The following is an 18,841-nucleotide window of genomic DNA, read 5'->3' as shown; positions in this document are numbered from 1 at the left end:
AAGTGTAAGAAGCTTGAGGCACTGCAGAATTAAATTTCTGTTAAGTGTTTACTGTTGATCCACATCTGATACTTTTGAAGGGTTTTGATCCTCTCCAAGAGAGACTAAAAGAGCGTTCAAAATTAGTCTAGACGCAGTGTACTGTAACTACTTGGCAGGCCACCTGTAACAGAGGGGAGGAGAGTCTGCACTTATGTTGCGGCAGTTATCTGGAGAATACGGCCTTCCAGCCCCTCGGCCACCCGACACCTCCCACCCCTCACTCCAGGTGCGCGCCCCGCGGAGAGACCCGGCGCTTGCTCGTGCGCAGGCGCAGGGTGACTCACCCGGCTTCGGTGGTTGGCCGCTCGGCGCTCTGGTGTCCCGGTGTAGTTCCCCTGGCTTCCCGTTGTCCGCCTCGGGCTGGGGGTGTGAGGGGTTGGGGGTTGCCGCTCCCCCTTCTTCAGGCTCTCTCCAACCCCTGCCCGGGCTAAGCTTGGCACGGCCCTACCCTCTGACCCTGCGTTGCACAATGCCCGAGCAAAGTCTCCAGGGGTGTGAACCCCGGCGTCCCTGCCCCTGGGCGGGGACCGGCGGCGGCCGAGCGGGGAGCCGAGGCGGCGAGCGCGCAGGTGGCTTAGTCCCTGGTCCCCGACTCCTGGAGTCCCCTGGGAGCCGCCGCTGCAGGCCCCCGCGCCGGTAGGCCCCGCCGCCAGGCCCGCGCCGCAGCGGCAGCCATGGCGGAAGTTCATAGACGTCAGCATGCTCGGGTTAAAGGAGAAGCCCCCGCGAAATCCTCCACACTCCGAGATGAGGAGGAGCTGGGGATGGCGTCGGCCGAAACGCTGACCGTGTTTCTGAAGCTGCTGGCCGCCGGCTTTTACGGCGTGAGCTCCTTCCTGATCGTGGTGGTCAACAAGAGCGTGCTCACCAATTACAGGTAGGGCCGAGGCGGCGGCGGCCGAGGCCGCGGAGGAGGAGCGGGCGGCGGTGGCTGGGCGCCGGTTCCCTGGACTTTGACTGCCAAAGTTAAAGCCGAACAAAGTTGGGCGGGAGCTGGGGAGGGCGGGCGGCAGACGCGCGCTGCCCGGGCTGCGGAGCCGGCTGTGCGCGCGGGCCTGGGGCAGGGGACTGCACCCCGCGCGAAGCTCCGGCCGGCCCGGCGCGTTCGGGGCTCGCCTCCCGTGCCTTCGGTGCAGCGCCTCAAAAACCCCGCCTTTCAGAGCGATGCTACAAAGTGGCTCGCTTGGTGACATTTGAGCCCCTACGTCTGCCGAGCAGGGAGGAGAGCTAGGGAAGCCTCCCTCCTCCGCAGCCTGGACGGGGACCCGGGGCTTCAGTGTCCCCTGCACCCGCTGACAGCCTCCAGGGACGTGCACATCCTCACCCTCGCGGACAATTATTTCCTTGATGTCACTGGGACCGAGAGGCAGAAGTTGATTTGTATGTGTTTTTTTTTTTAAAGGTGTGTGAAACCGTTGGAGAGATCTGTATCTTGAGAAATCCTTTGCAGGCAGCCGACTGAAATTGTAGACTCGGACAAGATGTGACAAGCGGCCGCCCGAGGCTACAACTTCAGCGGGGTGGCCTGACAACCAACCGGCAGGGAGTTTTCTCCCAAGATTTTTATTTGATTTAGAGGCAGACGTTGGTGTGGCTTGTATCGGAATGCCTTATTAATGTTGCCGATGTGCAAATGGTATTCACGGAGCTAAGTTAGGTTTGTTCTGACCTTGTTTTTTCTTTGCCGTTTTTGTAGATTTCCCTCGTCACTATGTGTTGGACTTGGCCAGGTTAGTTGGAATTCTCACCATTACGTGGTTTATGTTTTTAGAACTTCTGTGTGTGTCTTTATGTGTAGAACAGTGAATCTGTGTTCTCTGTTTACAGATGGTGGCCACAGTGGCAGTTCTTTGGGTGGGAAAGGCTCTCAGAGTAGTCAAGTTTCCTGACCTTGACAGAAATGTACCTCGAAAGGTAAAAGAAAAAAACAATATGAAATGAAGTCACTATATATCAATATATTTTATCTGTACCTTGCATATTTAAAAATTGCAGCCTCAATATCACCCAGTCTGGAATGGTTATAATGAATGTAAAGAATAAATGTAGTAATAGGTGTCAAAGAAGGCCTACAATTTGTTTAAACTTAAGAGAAAAAAAATCTAGGAATAGTCTTCTGTTTTTAATTAATGGCACTTGTTGAAAGTACAACAGTTTCGCAGTTTCTCTATCCATCTAATCTAGCCAATTTATCCTGCATTCATTATTCTTTGGGTTTGTTTTATATTCTTCTGCCTCTGCTTGACTCCAAGTGAAGATGAAATGCCTTTACTTTTTCTGCTGACATGAGAGCCATGGGCTCTAATACATTATCATATTTACAGCAAATGATGTTTCTTTCTCACGTTGATCATATTCATATTTCTGCCTTCTCTGCCCGCCTTCCTCCCTTTCTTTCTGCCATAATGATGTTTATCCAAGCATAAGTGTTGTTTGGGTGTTTGGGGGTCAAAATTGTGTATGAGAACTAATCTTATGTTTTAAGTGGAAAAAATTTTGATCATATAAACAAAATTGTTTCTGTTTGAAAGGACCTTGTTTTAGCTGCCTTTATTATTGAGTTTTGTTATCCCTTTTTAAATTTTCTAGACGTTTCCACTACCTCTACTATATTTTGGGAACCAAATCACGGGACTGTTCAGCACAAAGAAACTGAAGTATGGATAACTTTATTTTACTAGTGAGACTAATATAATGTATTCTTAAAATTGTACTTGAATGTCAAATATTTAACACGTTATAGATTCTGGAAAAAAGTGAAAAGACCAGAGAGCTTCTGTTACTACTAAATAATGAAGGTGGTGCCAAAGGTTTACATTCTTTTCGTAGAAGAGAAAGAGGAGGTTTTTTTCCTGCTCATTTTGATGTTAGAAGTCTTAAAATGTTACAAAATGCTATGATAGGAGATTTTTATTATTTTTCTAGAGCTACAATAGCAAAGATACATATATACTAGGCTTCTGAGATTTCAGTTCTTTAATATAGTTCATAATTTTCTTAGGCAGTTTCCACGCTGCAAAATCAGAGGGTAGGGATAATAACTTTAGCAATTTTTTATCTTTTAATGTGAAGTAAAGTAACATCAGATAGAACCCTAATAAAAATATTACTAAATCTTACCCATCGCATGTAACTGTAGAGGCAACATACTTATTTTCAGAAAGAAGCAATAGCTCTCTACTCCATGGTAACACTATTTTTTCTTCCAACTGGTCTACCTTCCTGTTTCTGGCTTCTGCTCTTACTGTGGTGTGTACTGTATTAAAACGACACAAATAGAGAAACCATTTAACAGAAATGCAGTGGCTTCATCACTACCACACAAGCTAAAACCCTGGGATTGTAAAACAGAATGGAGAGATTTCTGAGGATCAGGTTGAGGTGTTTTTTATTTCTTCCTTTTTTTAAACCCAAGAAACCTGACAGAATGACCAAGATGATATCTCTGAAGATTCCAAGGAAGACACATTTATCATGAGTGGGACATCCTTTTCCGTTTCATTACCCACTAGGAGAGAAATGCAGGCCTTCTACAAAGTGCTTCTCATGTAGAGTTTGCTTTTCTTTAATCCATGTCATCCAACCATTCATTCATACCTATCTTTGATTGCCAGCTGAGTATAAGGCAGTTTGGAGTGAGATAAGATATATTCAGAAATAACTGCATTGCAAGAGGCTGTCTGTTTGACTAGGACAATCAAAATGCTCTGGGAGTTTAGATGAAGACAAAATTACATCCACAAAAGGACAGTCAAAGCATTTCATGGGATAAGATTTTCGTAGATGTTTTTTGGGTGGTCTAGGGAGTGGGAGGGAGGTCAGACTAGTGAAAAAAATGAGAAGGAAGCCGTTTGCTATTAACAACTAACATGTTTACAGCATAGAGTATATGCATAATTAGCAGAATAAAATGAAGTTTTGAAGTTAATTTAATGTTTCGCACTTCTAGTAGTTTTTAAAAAGCAACTCTTTTAGGCTTTCAAGTAGGAATTGTGTCTAGAGAGAAGTAAGGGTTTGATCATATATTAATCAGTATGGAATTTCCGTAATGGAAGAATAGCAATATTTTAACTACCAATTTGGAAAATCTTCGTTTAAAAGAAATTTAAAATTTTATTTTATCTAATTATCTTTTTGTTTTCCAGCCTGCCAATGTTTACAGTTCTGAGGAGGTTCTCCATCCTGTTTACAATGTTTGCTGAGGGAGTTTTACTCAAGTGAGCTAAGTTTCTAATATATCTGTTATTTAAATTATATTGCAAGGTGCTCAGCATATGTGAGATATTAAATTATTTGTCTTGTTCCTACCTTAACTTTTGAGAAGTTAAAGCAACCCTCTATTTTGGCTGCTGGAATTGATAGTTTGTAGGAGTGATAGTCAGGAAGGTCATGAATTGGAGTTGAAAACCTATCAAACATGAGATTTACTTTCTAGGATTTCTGTACCTACTGCTGCCACTGGGAGAGGCTGGATCAGAATCATAGGTATAGATTTTAAATAGCATTCATGTCTTAGCTCCTTTTACTACAAGTGTATGTGACATTTTTCTATTTAAAGAAATTCTGATTTACAAAAATTAAAACTCACTAATAATAACAAATGGTGAAAATTTTAAAAATGGTTATCGGAACTTATATAACCACTATAATGAAGTAAAAATGAATTTTTACTTCATCAAAGGTGTTCTTTTAAATATCCAGTTTCTCAGAAATGTGTAAAATATGATTGTTTATAGATTTTGAGAAAGCATATCACATTTTTTGCTTCTGTTGTAAAATGAGTCTGTGTGAATAAAGTCACATGTTATTTTAAAATGTTTTATTTTGTAGGAAGACTTTTTCTTGGGGTATTAAAATGACTGTATTTGCAATGATTATTGGAGCCTTTGTAGCTGCCAGGTAAGATGTGGGCCTATGAATAGCACATTATAAATTGTCAATAATTATTATCAATACTTAGTAATAACAATTTTTTATAGCCTAAATAGGAATTATGTCTTTGAAAAGCATCTAAAAGACTCTTGAATAAGTTAAATCTTTTTGGCCGTATTAAGATAAAGTTAGGCAAAAATAAGATTTTTAGGATTGTTGAAAGTTAAATTGATGTATTTAGAATTTGTTACTGTCGTTTTACTGAGCACAGACCATGTACCACACGATATGTTTGGCATTTTACACATCTTATTATGTATTCTTCTTAATACCTCTGAGAGGTATGGGTATAATTTTTCTATTTTATAGTTGAGGAAACTAAAACTTAATTCAATATCTTGTTCAAGGTCACAGAGCTAATAAATGGCAGAGCTGAAGTTTGAATGTGTGGCTTTCTTCAGAGCCTATGTATTTTTATAAGCCATGTGACATTTCTTAATTTTGCATACTGATGAAGAAAAGCATGTCTCTTCTTCTGTGAAGTGAGGAAAATGATTGTGAAACATTTGCCTTTTCAAATAACGAATGATAGCATTGCTTTAATTGGCCTTACTCAAGATACATCACAAATGCCATAACTTAGAAATTCTGTTGGGTTATTAAAGCTTTTTTCATTTTCCTCAAGTTTTAGTTTTAAAGTACATGAGGAAAATGTATAACCACAGACCAAAAAAATTATAATGATTGCTAGAAGTCTTCTGCAACATTTTAATCAGCCCAGGGCATGCATATATGTATTTGTTAGTGCCACACATTCTGCCAGATACATGTTTTTCATCCAAGATTGGATTTACCTTCTTGATTTACCTTCATCACATTCCCATAGTATAGGTGGAGGAAAATATTATCAGTCTAGTCCTATTTCGTAAGTTCAATCTCTAAGTAAAATATCATCCTGAAAAAAAAAAGAGGGTAGCATAATTGGTTACTAGAAATTGGCTATAGAGCTAACTGCTTTTCCTTCTATGTCATATTGCCTTCTTGGAGAAAAATTCTGTACTACTCTCCTACCTTTCTTCTGGAGGTGCCCTGCTAGTCTTTGAAACATTTCCTTGAAGCTGATGGGATCCAAAATTGTACCAAACAACAGGGGTTCCTCAGTGCTTACTTGGGTCTACAAGAAACTTCTGAAGTGGATTGCTATCTGGACCAGTCTTAAATAGTTGGACCCTTTGACGTGGAAAACATACTGGGAGGAAGGGAACTCAGACCTCTGAAGTCAGTCAGAGGGTTGTTAGACTGCTTGGGGTAAGGATTGTGCATTAAGTTAGTCCTGCCTAAAATTGCAGTGGCATAGAACTCATTAGAAGTCTTGGTTCCTATACAGTTATCTCTGCAAAATCATAGACTGTGGACCCACTATTTTAGCTAGGGTGCTGAAGTATGCTGAAGGCATACTTTTCTCAGATTTTCATTTATTCTGTTTAATTTACTAAATTGTTATCTTGTGCCTGTACTCTAAGTTCCAGAAATTTTCAGTTTCTTTAAACCCTCTAGTTACACTTCACAGGTTCATTGAGCAATTATTTAAGTGTTTGAGTTCCTGCTGTGTGCTTAGACACTGTTACTAGCTTGATCTCAGAACTAACCATGATCCACACATCAGAAATTCCACCCGGGGGCCCAACTACCTGTGCAACATAGTCCTACCTTTTGTGTAGACCTTGAGAAAATGACTTGTTAACAGGCTTGTCCTTTTGGTTTCCTTGTCTATGAAATTGAGCTCTGATGCCTTCTGCCTGCTTCACAGAAGTACTTAATGATAAATTTGGTGCTTGTTATCATCTCTGGCTTTTAGTGCAGAGCAGTGTGCTATTAAATGACATGATTGATTGTTGCTAATTATGTGTTTAAATGTTCATGCCTCTTATTTCTGAGGAATCCCTTATGGAGGTAAAATTACAAACTGACCAGAAATCAAGAAATACTAGTAGCTGATAAAAATGCCTAATATTCACGTCCCTAGTTGAGAATATGTTTTTGTAAATACTTTAGTTCATACCTATTTAAAATCAAATGCATGTTCTTTAAATGTAAGTTGTTCTTAAAGTGTTGCTTATGTTTTGCAGCTCTGACTTGGCATTTGATCTGGAAGGATATGTTTTTATTCTAATAAACGATGTCCTGACAGCAGCAAATGGTGCATATGTAAAACAAAAATTAGATTCAAAAGTAAGTAGCAATCTAAATCTCCTTTAACAGATGTATACTGATGTTGGGAATGTCAATTCATCAGAGAAAAAGTGGGGAATAAAGGCTTACCAAGGATGAGAAAGACATAGTGGCCCTCTGAGGGTGAAATTCCTATACTTTGGTATTCATATAAGAAACTATTTTTTAAATTAATTAATTTGCAGTTAGGTTTTATTCCTGGCTTTTCTGGGATTGCATGAATATTTCTTGTGGTGTAGGAAAAGTAAGGAGTGTTCACTGAAGCGTCTTTAAATGTTCATGACTGTATCCTAGAGGACTTTCTGGGGGACCTGGGAGGCAAAACAAAGATGGCCTTTGTGTATTTGCCCTGTAAATAATGGGAAACTTTAGGGAGCATTGGTATCTCTCTCAGAGGTAACACTGAATTTCCTGGCCTAGGCTTTACCAGATATTGTTTGTTTACTATGTACTTTAAATATAGACACATTACATTTTATTTTCAGATCAAGCCAGATTATCAGAAAGCTGAGTATTTGAATCACATTGCTTTTGCAACATTATGTTATAAGATTACATTACTGTAAGAAACAACTAAATAGACCTCAGCTTTATATATCCTAGGGTTGCTAATTGAAGGAATTGTCCTTGATATCGTAATGTATTCTATACGAAGACCCATATGAGATATTTATCTTAGATGTCACCATAGTTTTTCCTGAGCAGCTGGTTGTTTTTTTTAATCTCATAATTAAATCTTGTCACTGACCATGACTTTATCTTACTTTTCTACCCATATTTTCTCTTCAGTCAGATGACTTTAACTGCTTAGTTTTTAGTCTTTTCTATTATGTGTAGAGTATTTCTGAAACTACGTAAGCTCCTTTTTGGAAGCTTAGATAATAAATAAATACCAGTGTCCTACCTGCTTGATAGTACTATTAGTATTGAATTGACCTTGCCTTGGCCAGGGGCTTTGCCTGCTCCTCCAGAAAAGAAGTATAGACTGAATATCTATCCCAGTAAGTTTATTATTTTCATACAGTTTTTTTGGAATAGACTTGAAGAACCAATGACAGTGTTGATTTGTTTCCAACCCATTTTCTTTAAATATACATTTCTTAGCCTCCATTTATTTGCTTTGATGAATCTGTATGATGGTTGCATTTATTGGAAGTTACTAGTAAGAATTTTTATCTTTTTAAAATAGCTAGAGAAAAGGTAGCAGTTAGTGATTGTTCTTACTCTTTTACTTCAGCCCATTTACTGCTTTGGAAAATGGATACAATTAATGACATTTTATTTGTGCAGCAGCTTCAGTTGTCTAAAAGAACACTCTTCAATAGAATTTTCTGTGATGTTGGAAATTTATATTTCTGCTTTCTGTTAACTGGTCATTACCCATGCATGGCTCTTGAGCACTTGAAAATAACTGAGAAACTGAAATCAGTAGTTTTATGTGATTATAATTAAATCGAAATAGCTACATGATGCTAGTGGCTACCATATTAGATAGTACAATCTACAGTACATCCTAGAACCTAGAAAAAGTCAAGAAAGTTTCTGAGTATTTTATTCCTAGGAGACCCCTTCAGTTTCTTACTTAGAAATGACTATGACTTTTTTGTATTAGAACTTTTAAGTTCATTGATTACTTCTCATAGCTCATATCTTAGAAGCAACAAACTAGAAGGTAGAATTCTATTTAGAGACAGACAGGTTTACCAGCTGTGTAAAAGGTCAGCTAACAAGGGAAACGGATTGTAAAAGACAGAAATACTGAAGAAAAAAAAAGATGTAGGGTCTATTAAACAGCTGAATAAGAACATAATATGTAAACATAACAATACAGACTTATGATGCATAACAATGTATCATAAGACGTAATAATACATGTTTATGATGATGCCCTAAATCTAGTTTTAGCCAGTGTACTTTCTTTAAGTAGGCAGGGAGAACGATATTCAAAACAGTTCAATGTATAAAGAAAAACAAGTTTTGGCATTTAAGTTTTTGCCATGTGTCAGTTACTGCATGATGTGTATCTGTGTGTATACGTGCCTCCATGCACATCCTCTACTTCCTGGATAACGCTCATGCCTGTGGCTGACTGGGTGCCAAAGGTTGTTGCAGTATGGCTTTTTTCTTGCTGCCATATGTATGAGGCACACCTTTATACTGATGCTTGTGGTGAACATAAGCGATAAGTTACTTGGTTTATCCCAGAGGTAATAAGGCAGTATGGCCATGCTGAGGTGCTTTTATAGGTTTTGTTTCGTTTTGTTTTTGTTTTTGTTTTTTCGAAGTAAAGAAAAAGAATGGCTACTCCATAGGCAGGGCAGCCAGTCAGGGGTTTATTACTGATAATATTGGGACTGCTTACAATCATGGTCCGTTGAGTATGAGTCATATGGCATCAAGGTTTTGTGCTGCATTTTAGACCTGAATGCAGCTATTGAATTAAAAACTTTTTAACTTTAAAATATTATGTAAAATGATGCATGTTTATGATGGAAGTAGTAGAAAACATGGATAAGCGAGAGGGAGAAAACAGAAATCTCCCTTAATGCTATCATCAAGTGAGAAGCACTGTTTTGGTGGATATCCTTTATTTTGTACGTGTGTGTGTGTGTGTGTACGTGCGTGGATGCTTACATGTATGTTAAAATTTTAAGCAAAAGAGGGATGTTACGTTTTCTAACTTGTATTTTTCACTTGTACCATTTCTTGAATACCTTTTTAAGTCAGTCAACATCATTAAACATTTTTAGTGGCTATGTAATGTTTCAACGTACAGCTGTGTTACAGTCTAATCATCTAATCAGCTAGTTTTCTTTCACTTTTTTTTTTGAGATAGAGTCTCACTCTGTTGCCCAGGCTGGAATGTAGTGGCACAGTCTCAGCTCATTGCAACCTCTCTCTTCTAGGTTCAAGTTATTCTTGTACTGGAGCCTCAGATAGCTAGGATGATAGGTATACGCCACCATACCTGGCTAATTTTTGTATTTTTAGTACAGACAGGGTTTCTCTGTGTTGGCCAGGCTGGTCTCAAATTCCTGACCTCAGGCGATCTGCCAGCCTCGGCCTCCCTAAGTCCTGGGATGACAGGCATGAGCCACTGCACCCAGTCTAATCAGCTAGTTTTCTGTTGTTGGGTATTTATTTCCAATTTTTCAGTGCGGCTTTTGAGAAGGCAATTCGACTTTTCTCAACAGTGCGTAATCTTTCAACCACAGGAGCTAGGCAAGTGTTGTGCCCCGATCCTTACCATTTCCTCACTGTCCCCGCGTCCCACCCCTCAAACCCTGGCTGGCTTTTTCAGGAGACTCCTTCCTGCTGAATGTCCCAGAAGTATGTGAATCAAAGGTGGACTCAGAGTTCTTATAGGCTCCCTGTGTTTGAAGATGTGTGTTGTCCTTTAGCCAAGGGCACAATGAGTCACATTGTGTTCTGGGAGTTGTAGTTATAGTAATCTTAATCTTCATTGTACTACATGTACACATTTTTGGAAATGCTTCACTGAGAAGTGCTGTCCGTTGGTATTGGTTTAGGCCTGAGTCTGTGTGCCTGAATCTGTCCATCTTTTTTTGTTTGTTTTCTTTGTGCTTTTTGTTTGTTTTGTTTTTGAGCCAGGGTCTTGCTCTGTTGCCCAAGCAGTAATACAGTGGCACAATCAGAGCTCACTGAAGCCTCTCTCGGATTCCTGGATTCAAGGCAGGCTCCCACCACAGTCTCCTGAGTAGCTGGGACTACAGGTGCACATCACCATTCCTGGCAATTTTTTTTTTTTTAATATAGGTTCTTTGTCTATCACCCGGGCTAGAGTACAGTGGCATGATCTTGATCTTGGCTCACCACAGCCTTTATCTCCCAGGCTCAAGTGATTCACCCACATCAGCTTCCCCAGTAGATGGGATTTACAGGCACGTGCCACCATGCTTGGCTAGGTTTTTTTTTTTTTTTTTGTGGTGGGGGGAGACGGAGTCTCGTTCTGTCACCCAGGCTGGGGTGCAATGGTGGGATCTCAGCCCATTGCAACCTCCACCTTCCAAGTTCAAGCGATTCTCTCCTCAACCTCCCAAGTAGCTGGGATTGCAGGCACCTGCCATCATACCTGGCTAATTTTTGTATTTTTGTAGAGATGGGGTTTCACTATGTTGGCCAGGCTGGTCTTGAACTCCTGATCTCAGGTGATCCACCTGCCTCAGCCTCCCAAAGTGCTGGGATTAAGTTCGGGTTGTTTGCAAAACTTCTGTCTTAACTCAGGCATGGGCCATTGTGCTCAGCTGTTTTTGTATTTTTTGTAGAGACAGTCTTTCACCATGTTGCCCATGCTGGTCTCGAACTCCTGGACTCAGGCAGTCTATTCTCTTTGGCCTCCCAAAGTGTTAAGATTACAGGTGTGAGTCACCATGTCTAGCCTCATCCATCTCTTTTAAATGACACTTGTGTTATGCTTCTGAAAAACCCAAGACGTATTCAGTGACTCTTGATTCAGTTCTGGAAAGAGAATGGCTTCAGAGAGATGTTTTGATAACTCTGTGTGTGTGTGTGTGTGTGTGTGTGTGTGTGTGTGTGTGTGTGTGAGATCATTCAAAATAACCTTTTCTACTTGCTGTTTTAAGGCAGCCAGTTGTCATTTTTATTTCTCTGATCTTATGCACTTGGGGAATTTATTTCATGTAAGTTTAAAATTTTGTAAGTTGGCTTTTTTTTGGTCTTTTGAAAGTTTAGGTTATTTCTTAATGTTTGCAAAACTTCTAACTTAACTCACTTACTGTGTATGTTGTATGGGAAGGTGTGTGTGTTTGTGTATGTATGTGTAACTTGGGTGGTATTTTGTACAGTGTTGTATGTATCTTCTAGAACCAACTGCAAATGAAACACCTAATTATTTACTGTCCTAGGAGCTGGGAAAATACGGACTGCTCTATTACAATGCGCTCTTCATGATTCTGCCCACCCTGGCCATTGCGTATTTCACAGGAGATGTACAAAAGGTAGGGCTCTTTAATTATGGTTTAATGGCTTATGTTGAACTGCATTATTATTTATTATAAAAAGATCGACTTTGTGGTGTTCAAAAGAAATACGCTTATTAAGTGATCAAAAACTGAGCGTTTACTCTTTAAATTGCTAATGTCATGCTAACCTCTTTTATTGGCATAAACATTGGATAGTACTAAGATGACTCAGAATAGCTCTGCTGTCAACATAAAAATAGTTGCTTGCCAGCTAGTGTCCTTTTCTTACATGCTGGAAGGATAGAGGAAGGGAATTTTTACATTTCTGCTAAACTACAAAATAGGAATAGTAGTAAACTATCCTTGAGAAACAAAAATCTTGAAATAATAAAATTCTCCAAATCCTAAACAAAATACTAGGCATTGCTGGAAGGTCTCTGTTTTAGTGTACATTTGTCATCTTGGTTTAACTCCCAACTTGTTTTTTTTTCCCCCCTCAGGAGATATTTAGCATTGTATGGTGACTTAACTATGTAAAGAACAACTAATAAAGTAGTTTACCAATTTTCTGCAAATGTCTAGCTAAATAAATACAGAATAGAGTAGTAAAATAAATCCAGAGAAGAATTTTTCTCTAAAACAAGCCCATATAGGAGACAAATTGATAATATATTGTTAGAATTCACAACATTCTGCAAACTAAATGCAAATTAGAGTTATGGCAAGAATTTCGGTACCAAGATCCCTTCTAATGATTCCTCTGTCTAGTAACTTCTTCAGAATAAGTGTGTTGGTAATTGACTATAAAGACTTACAGTGATTATTTTTACAAATCTGTGGTAGCTAAAATAAAAGAGATTTTTAAGAACAGTTGGACTATAAAATTGTTCTTGAACCAAAGGCAGGAGATTGACAGCTTATGAAGCTACTTTTTTCCCCCATCATATCTCTTTCTTGTAAAGAACTGGTACAGGTCATCTGGAATGAACTGTGACCTACCTACCAGCAGGCCTAAAAATGGCATCAAAATAGGAAACAGAGCTATTTCTCTAATAAAAAGTATTGAGTAAATGTTTTGTGACTATGAAAAAAAGTGGCCCAAGAAAATGACAATTATTGAATCCCTATTATGTGTTAGTTGCTTTATATATTTAATGTAATGTGGTTTTTATAACAGTCAAGAAAGTTTTAATTATGCCTGTTTTACTAATGTGAAAGGAGAGGTTCAGAGAGACTAAGAAACTTGTCCAGTGTCATACTATTGGGGAATAGTGGAGTCAAGATTTAAACCCAAGCCTGACTCCAAAGGCTGTGGGCTTTGGAACAGACTAGCTACTACTAGCAGAAGCACCGCTCACTCTCCAGCTTTGGGGCAAGAATGTGGTGTGATCTGTGGTTCTAAATCTTGAGGCCAATCTGCATGTGAGAAAGTTGGAAGAATTAATTTGCTTAGGGAAAGTATCTTTATAAAGTTTCTTTTAGCAGACACTGAATTGAATGAACTAAGAGCAATTTGTATGACCCTTTGCCGGGAGAGTAATCTAGGTCAAGGGAAGGGCAGATTCCAAGTCCTGAGATGAGAGTGCTTAGCCTTTTTTGAATAGGCAAATACCAGGAAAAGTCAAAGTGGGCCTTGAAAAATGTAGTTGGAGCTAACAGCATGAGCACAGGCACAACTGCAAAGACCAGACTCTTCAATATGGTTAGAAGACAGAAGTCAAAGACCTTGGAAACATTAGAAGAGACCTTAGAGAGCAGCTGGTTCGAGCTTTTATTTCATAGATGGGTAAACTGGGACCCAGAGAGGACTAGAAACTAGATTTTTAAGTTCTCCGCTAGTGCTATTACTGTTCCCACCATACCACACCCTTATTTTGCTAGACAAAATAATTTGACATTTACTCTGCAGGTAGTGATAAGTCCTTAAAAGTCTGTGACAAAGGGCTGGGTGTGGTGGCTCCCGCCTTTAATTGCAGCACTTGGGGAAGTGGGCAGATTGCTTGAGCCCAGGAGTTCAAGACTAGACTGGGCAACATGGCAAAACTCATCTCTACAAAAAATTGAAAAAAAAAAATTAGTAGACATGGTTGGGTGCATCTGTAATCCTAGTTACTGGGGAGGTTGAGGTGGGAGGATCACTTGAGCTTAGGAGGTTGAGGCTGCAGTGAGCCATGATTGTGCCACTGTACTTCATAATGCAAGAATCTGTCTCAAAAAAAAAAAAAAAAAAAAAAAAAAAGTTTGTGACATAAGTGTTACAGTGGGAAGAATTTAGGGCTCTCAGAATGCAGAAAACTAACAGTCTCCAGTTCTGTGCCTGACCACCATCTGACTTTGGATAAGTCTCTTCTGCTCTCCCACCTTGCTTTATTTTATCATGTATAAAATGAGTCTCTAGATACAGCTATTGCTGGGGTTGAGATGGAGTTTCCGGGGAGTAAAAGCCATGTCATTGTGGAAACAGGCAGCTGTTCTCACAGCTGGGATGAGCCCAGTGCTTCCTGATAATCAGTGCTGATAGACTCTTCTCATATGTTGGACTGCAGACTTTCCTGACCCAGAGCCACTTTGAATGGAAGCTTTCTATGTATTGAATGAAAAGATCTCCAAGATAAACGGTTAAATGAAAAAGCACAGTGCAAAATGGTGCATAGGGTATTCTACCTTTTGGGTGAAAAAGAAAAATAAGAATACATACATACACGTACACACACACAATTTTTTCACTTATTTAAATAAAGAAACTCCGGAAAAATATATATGATACTAATAAAATAAATAATTTTTGTGCATATTGTGGGAACAGGGTAATTAGAACAGGAATGGAAGGGAGCCTTCTTTCTAAATTTTTTTTTGATTAGAGGATTCAAGATAAAGTCTTTCATTAATGACTACTGTCCTGTGATTAACCCTAAATTTAAAAATAACTGGGGACATAGGATAACTCAGGTTTTTGTTATCCAAAGTTGTAGAGTCTTGAACCCACATTGTAAATTGAAGCAAAATCAATGCAAATTATTCTCAGAGTCTCACTGTTAATTTTAGTAGGCAGAAGAGGGAAAACTTCCCTCTGTTAGGACAAGAATCCAACAAAGAGACTCTGAAAGTTTGGCTCCTCAGAGAGGCAGGAGTTGGATACAGCAGTTGATGGGGTTGACATAGCCTTTAAGCAAGAATTGGAGGCCAAGGATGAGAAAAACAAAATTATAATACCGTAAAAATTTAAAGGCAAGTTCCAGCTGAAAAACTCATTCCAGTGAGCACATAATTCAAGGTCTTGGCAAAGCATATTGAGAAACCAAACTCTGTGTGTGTGTGCACGCGTGCGCTTGTGTATGTGTGTGAAAATATATGTTTAAAGTTTATTCAAGGTTCTCTAAAGTTCTGAGTTTACCAGAAACCAAAGAACAAATAAATATTATTCAGCACTTAGTTTTAAAGATATATCCTCTTTTATTTAAATTTATTTATTTATTTATTATACTTTAAGTTCTGGGGTACATGTGCAGATCTTGCAGGATTGTTACATAGGTATACACATGCCATGGTGGTTTGCTGTCTCCATCCCCCTGTCACCTACATTAGGTATTTGTCCTAATGTAAAAACATATATCTTCTAACTTTAAAACATTTTTTAAAAAACTATGCCTCATGCAAAAACTAGCTTATTGTTAATAAAAGATACTTAGTTAACATAGATAAAGACAGAGTAGACATCACTTGACCAATGACTTTTGAAAGCATCGGTACAGATTGTGCTTAAACTTGGTAGTTGCTACCTCGAGAAGTTAATTTTTTTTTAGTACAAAGCCAGTGATTCAGTCACAGGAGTTGGAGCTTGGCTTTCTGGCAGCACCCTGCTAGGTGTTCTCACGTAGGGATGGAAGAACAGACCCCTTGCTGTAGATGTCACAAGGCCAGTTCTGTGGTACACTGTATAATGTCTCCATTATATCACTGGCTAAATTACGTAGTTTAGGAGAGTTATAGGAAAAGTTGCTGTACAAATCTTCTGCCTGGAGCTGTCTCTTAAACTAAGCATTGCTGACTAAATAATGAAGAAATTTTAGGCTGCTGAGTTAGCCTGTGAAGAGTTACTCATCTTTTCTGGATTGCTCTGTGGACCATACAGATTGATTTTCAGATTCTCAATTATTCTCACCACATAGACAGATTGCTTCTGTTTTCTGGACCTTGGTGTTCCCATATGTAAAACAAGTGGGTTGAATCAGTTGTTTTTCAGTTATGAATGAATAGATCTCTCTCTTTGCCTGTATGTTATTTTACTGACACTGTTGTGTTTTTAACTGTCTTACCTCTGAGATAACTCTTTTTAAGTAAGAGCAAGTGACCTACTTGGCCAGCTGGAATGTATAGTTTGACATGATACATAGGTTTTATTTTATATAGGTTGGCACCACTGACATTATCTTCATTCTCCCTTAGCAAGTTTCCTTACATTTTACATTCAGATAAGCATTCATTTTTTTTCTCAATAATTTTACAGGGAAAAAATTTTCTGCATAGAGTATCATTTATTAATCTTTTTTCTTTACCATGACATGCAAACGCAGTGGTTTATTTTTAGATTTTGTAGTAAACAGAGATGTATAAAAATACTAAGAAAATATCCGTCACACTTTAGATTTTAGTTCAGACTTCAAATAAGTTGATGACTCTGCTTAGCAAATTTCCTAGAAGTGGAGAATGGTTGCCTCAAATGTACACTGAAACTTTTCCATACTTCTAACTAGATTAGCGTTGTTAAATTGGTGCTAGGTTATCCAGTGCTCATTATAGACATTACCAAGTAGTCACAGCACTTTCTTGCTATGCTTTCACATAGCCTGAGACTGTTTACCAAGACAGGAATCTAGACAGAATCAATTGATCAGAGCTAGTACAAAAGACAAAATCTGATTGCATTCCTGGACTAGAGTTTAGCCTTTGTTTTGATTGTGTAGTTTTTGTGCCTAATCTTACTTAGATACTCCCTTTCTCTCTTAATTTCTTCAATCTAGACAACAAAAATGAAACAAGTTTTTAAAGTCAAAAAATTTTTCTAATATTTTTATTTAATTAAAAGTTTTAAACAAAATGTCTGGTTATACACTGTAACTGTGACATGTAAACTACTCTTACTTTAAGTATAAAGACAAAAAGATGAACCAATCAGGAATAATAGCTACAACAACTTTTCAACACATTGATAGTACAATAAGATACAAAGAGATACAGTAGAAAGTTAAAAAGCGAGGGGATGAAATTAAGATATAGAGTTTTTATTAGTTTTCTTTTTGCTTGTTTATGCAGACAGTGTTAAGTTGTTGTCAGCTTGAAATGTTGGGCTATTAGGTAGTGTTTGTAAGCCTCATAGTAGTGCCAAATAAAAAAGCATACAACAGATACACAAAAAATGAAAAGCAACAAATGAAATTATATCACCAGAGAAAATCATCTGCACTAAAAGGAAGACAGGAAGGAAGGAAAGAAGAAAGAGAAGACTACAGAGCAACCAGAACAAAATGGCAGGAGTAAGCCCTTACTTACCAGTAATAACATTGAATGTAAATAGACTACACTTTCCAATCAAAAGACACACAGAGTAGCTGAGTGGATAAAAAAAGAAAAAGAAGACCCAGTGATCTGTTGCTTAAAAGAAACACATTTCACCTATAAAGATGCAAATAGACTGAAAATAAAGGGATGGAAAAAAATATGCCATGCCAATGGAAACCAGAAAAGAGCAGAAGTAGCTATACTTATGTTAGACAGTATAAGTTTTAAGCCAAAAATCTATAAGAAGTGACAAAGAAGGTCACTATATAATGATAAATGGGTAAATTCAGCAAGAGGATATAAAAGTTGTGAATATATATGCACCCAACACTGGAACATCCAGATATATTTTAAGTTAAAATGTATTAACTTCAAATTAACCAAATACTTGAAAGATCTCTACAATGTAAAATGTAAAACACTAACACAAGAATGGAGTGACATACCAAGCAAATACTACTAGAGCTAAAGAGAGAGAGAGATCCCAATACAATAATAGCTGGAAACTGCAACACCCCAGTTTCAGCATTGGACAGATCTTCTAGAGAGAAAATCAACAAAAAAAAATTGAATTTAATCTGTACTATAGATCAGATGGGCCTAATAGATATTTATGGAACATTTCATCCAGCAGCTGCAAGATATACATTCTTTTTTCCAGCACATGGCTAATTCTCAAGGATAGACCATATTCGATCACAAGACAAGTCTTAAAACATTCAAAAAATTGGATATCCAGCATCTTCTCTGACCACAATGGAATAAAACTAGAAGTTAATAACAAGGGATTTTGGAATACATGAAAATTAAACAATATGCTCCTGAATGAAACATGGGTCAATAAAGAAATTAAGAAGGAAATTTAAACATTTCTTGCAACAAATGGTGATGGAAAACCAAAACTTATGGTATACAGCAAAAGCAGTACTAAGAGGAGAAGTTCGGGACAAATCAGGATGGCCAAACAGGAACAGCTCTGGAGTGCAGTTCCCAGTGAGAACACAGAGGGTGAGTGATCACTGCGTTTCCAAACGAGTTTTTACTGCCCACAGACCAGGAGATTCCCAGGTGGAAAAGCACCATGAGTCTCCAGCATGGCTGTTTCAGCTGGTGCAGTGGGTCTCCACTCAAAAACTCACACAAATCTGGGTGGCCTTTCAGCTGGCACCTGGAATGTCTGGGAAACAGAGTTG

The 18,841-nt window shown here is 38.5% G+C and overlaps 1 protein-coding gene across 1 annotated transcript in view; it reads left to right on the top strand.

Moving 5' to 3' along the window:
* Window positions 1–322: 322 nt before the first annotated feature.
* The window catches only part of SLC35D1 (solute carrier family 35 member D1), a 58,120-nt gene continuing 39,601 nt past the window's right edge, over window positions 323–18,841 (top strand). The window contains exons 1-8 of the mRNA XM_003921445.3: window positions 323–919; window positions 1,739–1,772; window positions 1,870–1,956; window positions 2,632–2,699; window positions 4,188–4,259; window positions 4,873–4,941; window positions 7,044–7,146; window positions 12,033–12,125. Of these exons, the coding sequence (XP_003921494.1) occupies window positions 717–919; window positions 1,739–1,772; window positions 1,870–1,956; window positions 2,632–2,699; window positions 4,188–4,259; window positions 4,873–4,941; window positions 7,044–7,146; window positions 12,033–12,125 (729 nt within the window). The 5' untranslated portion in view covers window positions 323–716. The remainder of the gene's footprint in view (window positions 920–1,738; window positions 1,773–1,869; window positions 1,957–2,631; window positions 2,700–4,187; window positions 4,260–4,872; window positions 4,942–7,043; window positions 7,147–12,032; window positions 12,126–18,841) is intronic.

The sequence above is a fragment of the Saimiri boliviensis genome, chromosome 11 (genome assembly GCF_048565385.1).
Source record: "Saimiri boliviensis isolate mSaiBol1 chromosome 11, mSaiBol1.pri, whole genome shotgun sequence".
Taxonomy (NCBI): Eukaryota; Metazoa; Chordata; class Mammalia; order Primates; family Cebidae; genus Saimiri; species Saimiri boliviensis.
This window is presented reverse-complemented; position numbering and strand designations above follow the sequence as displayed.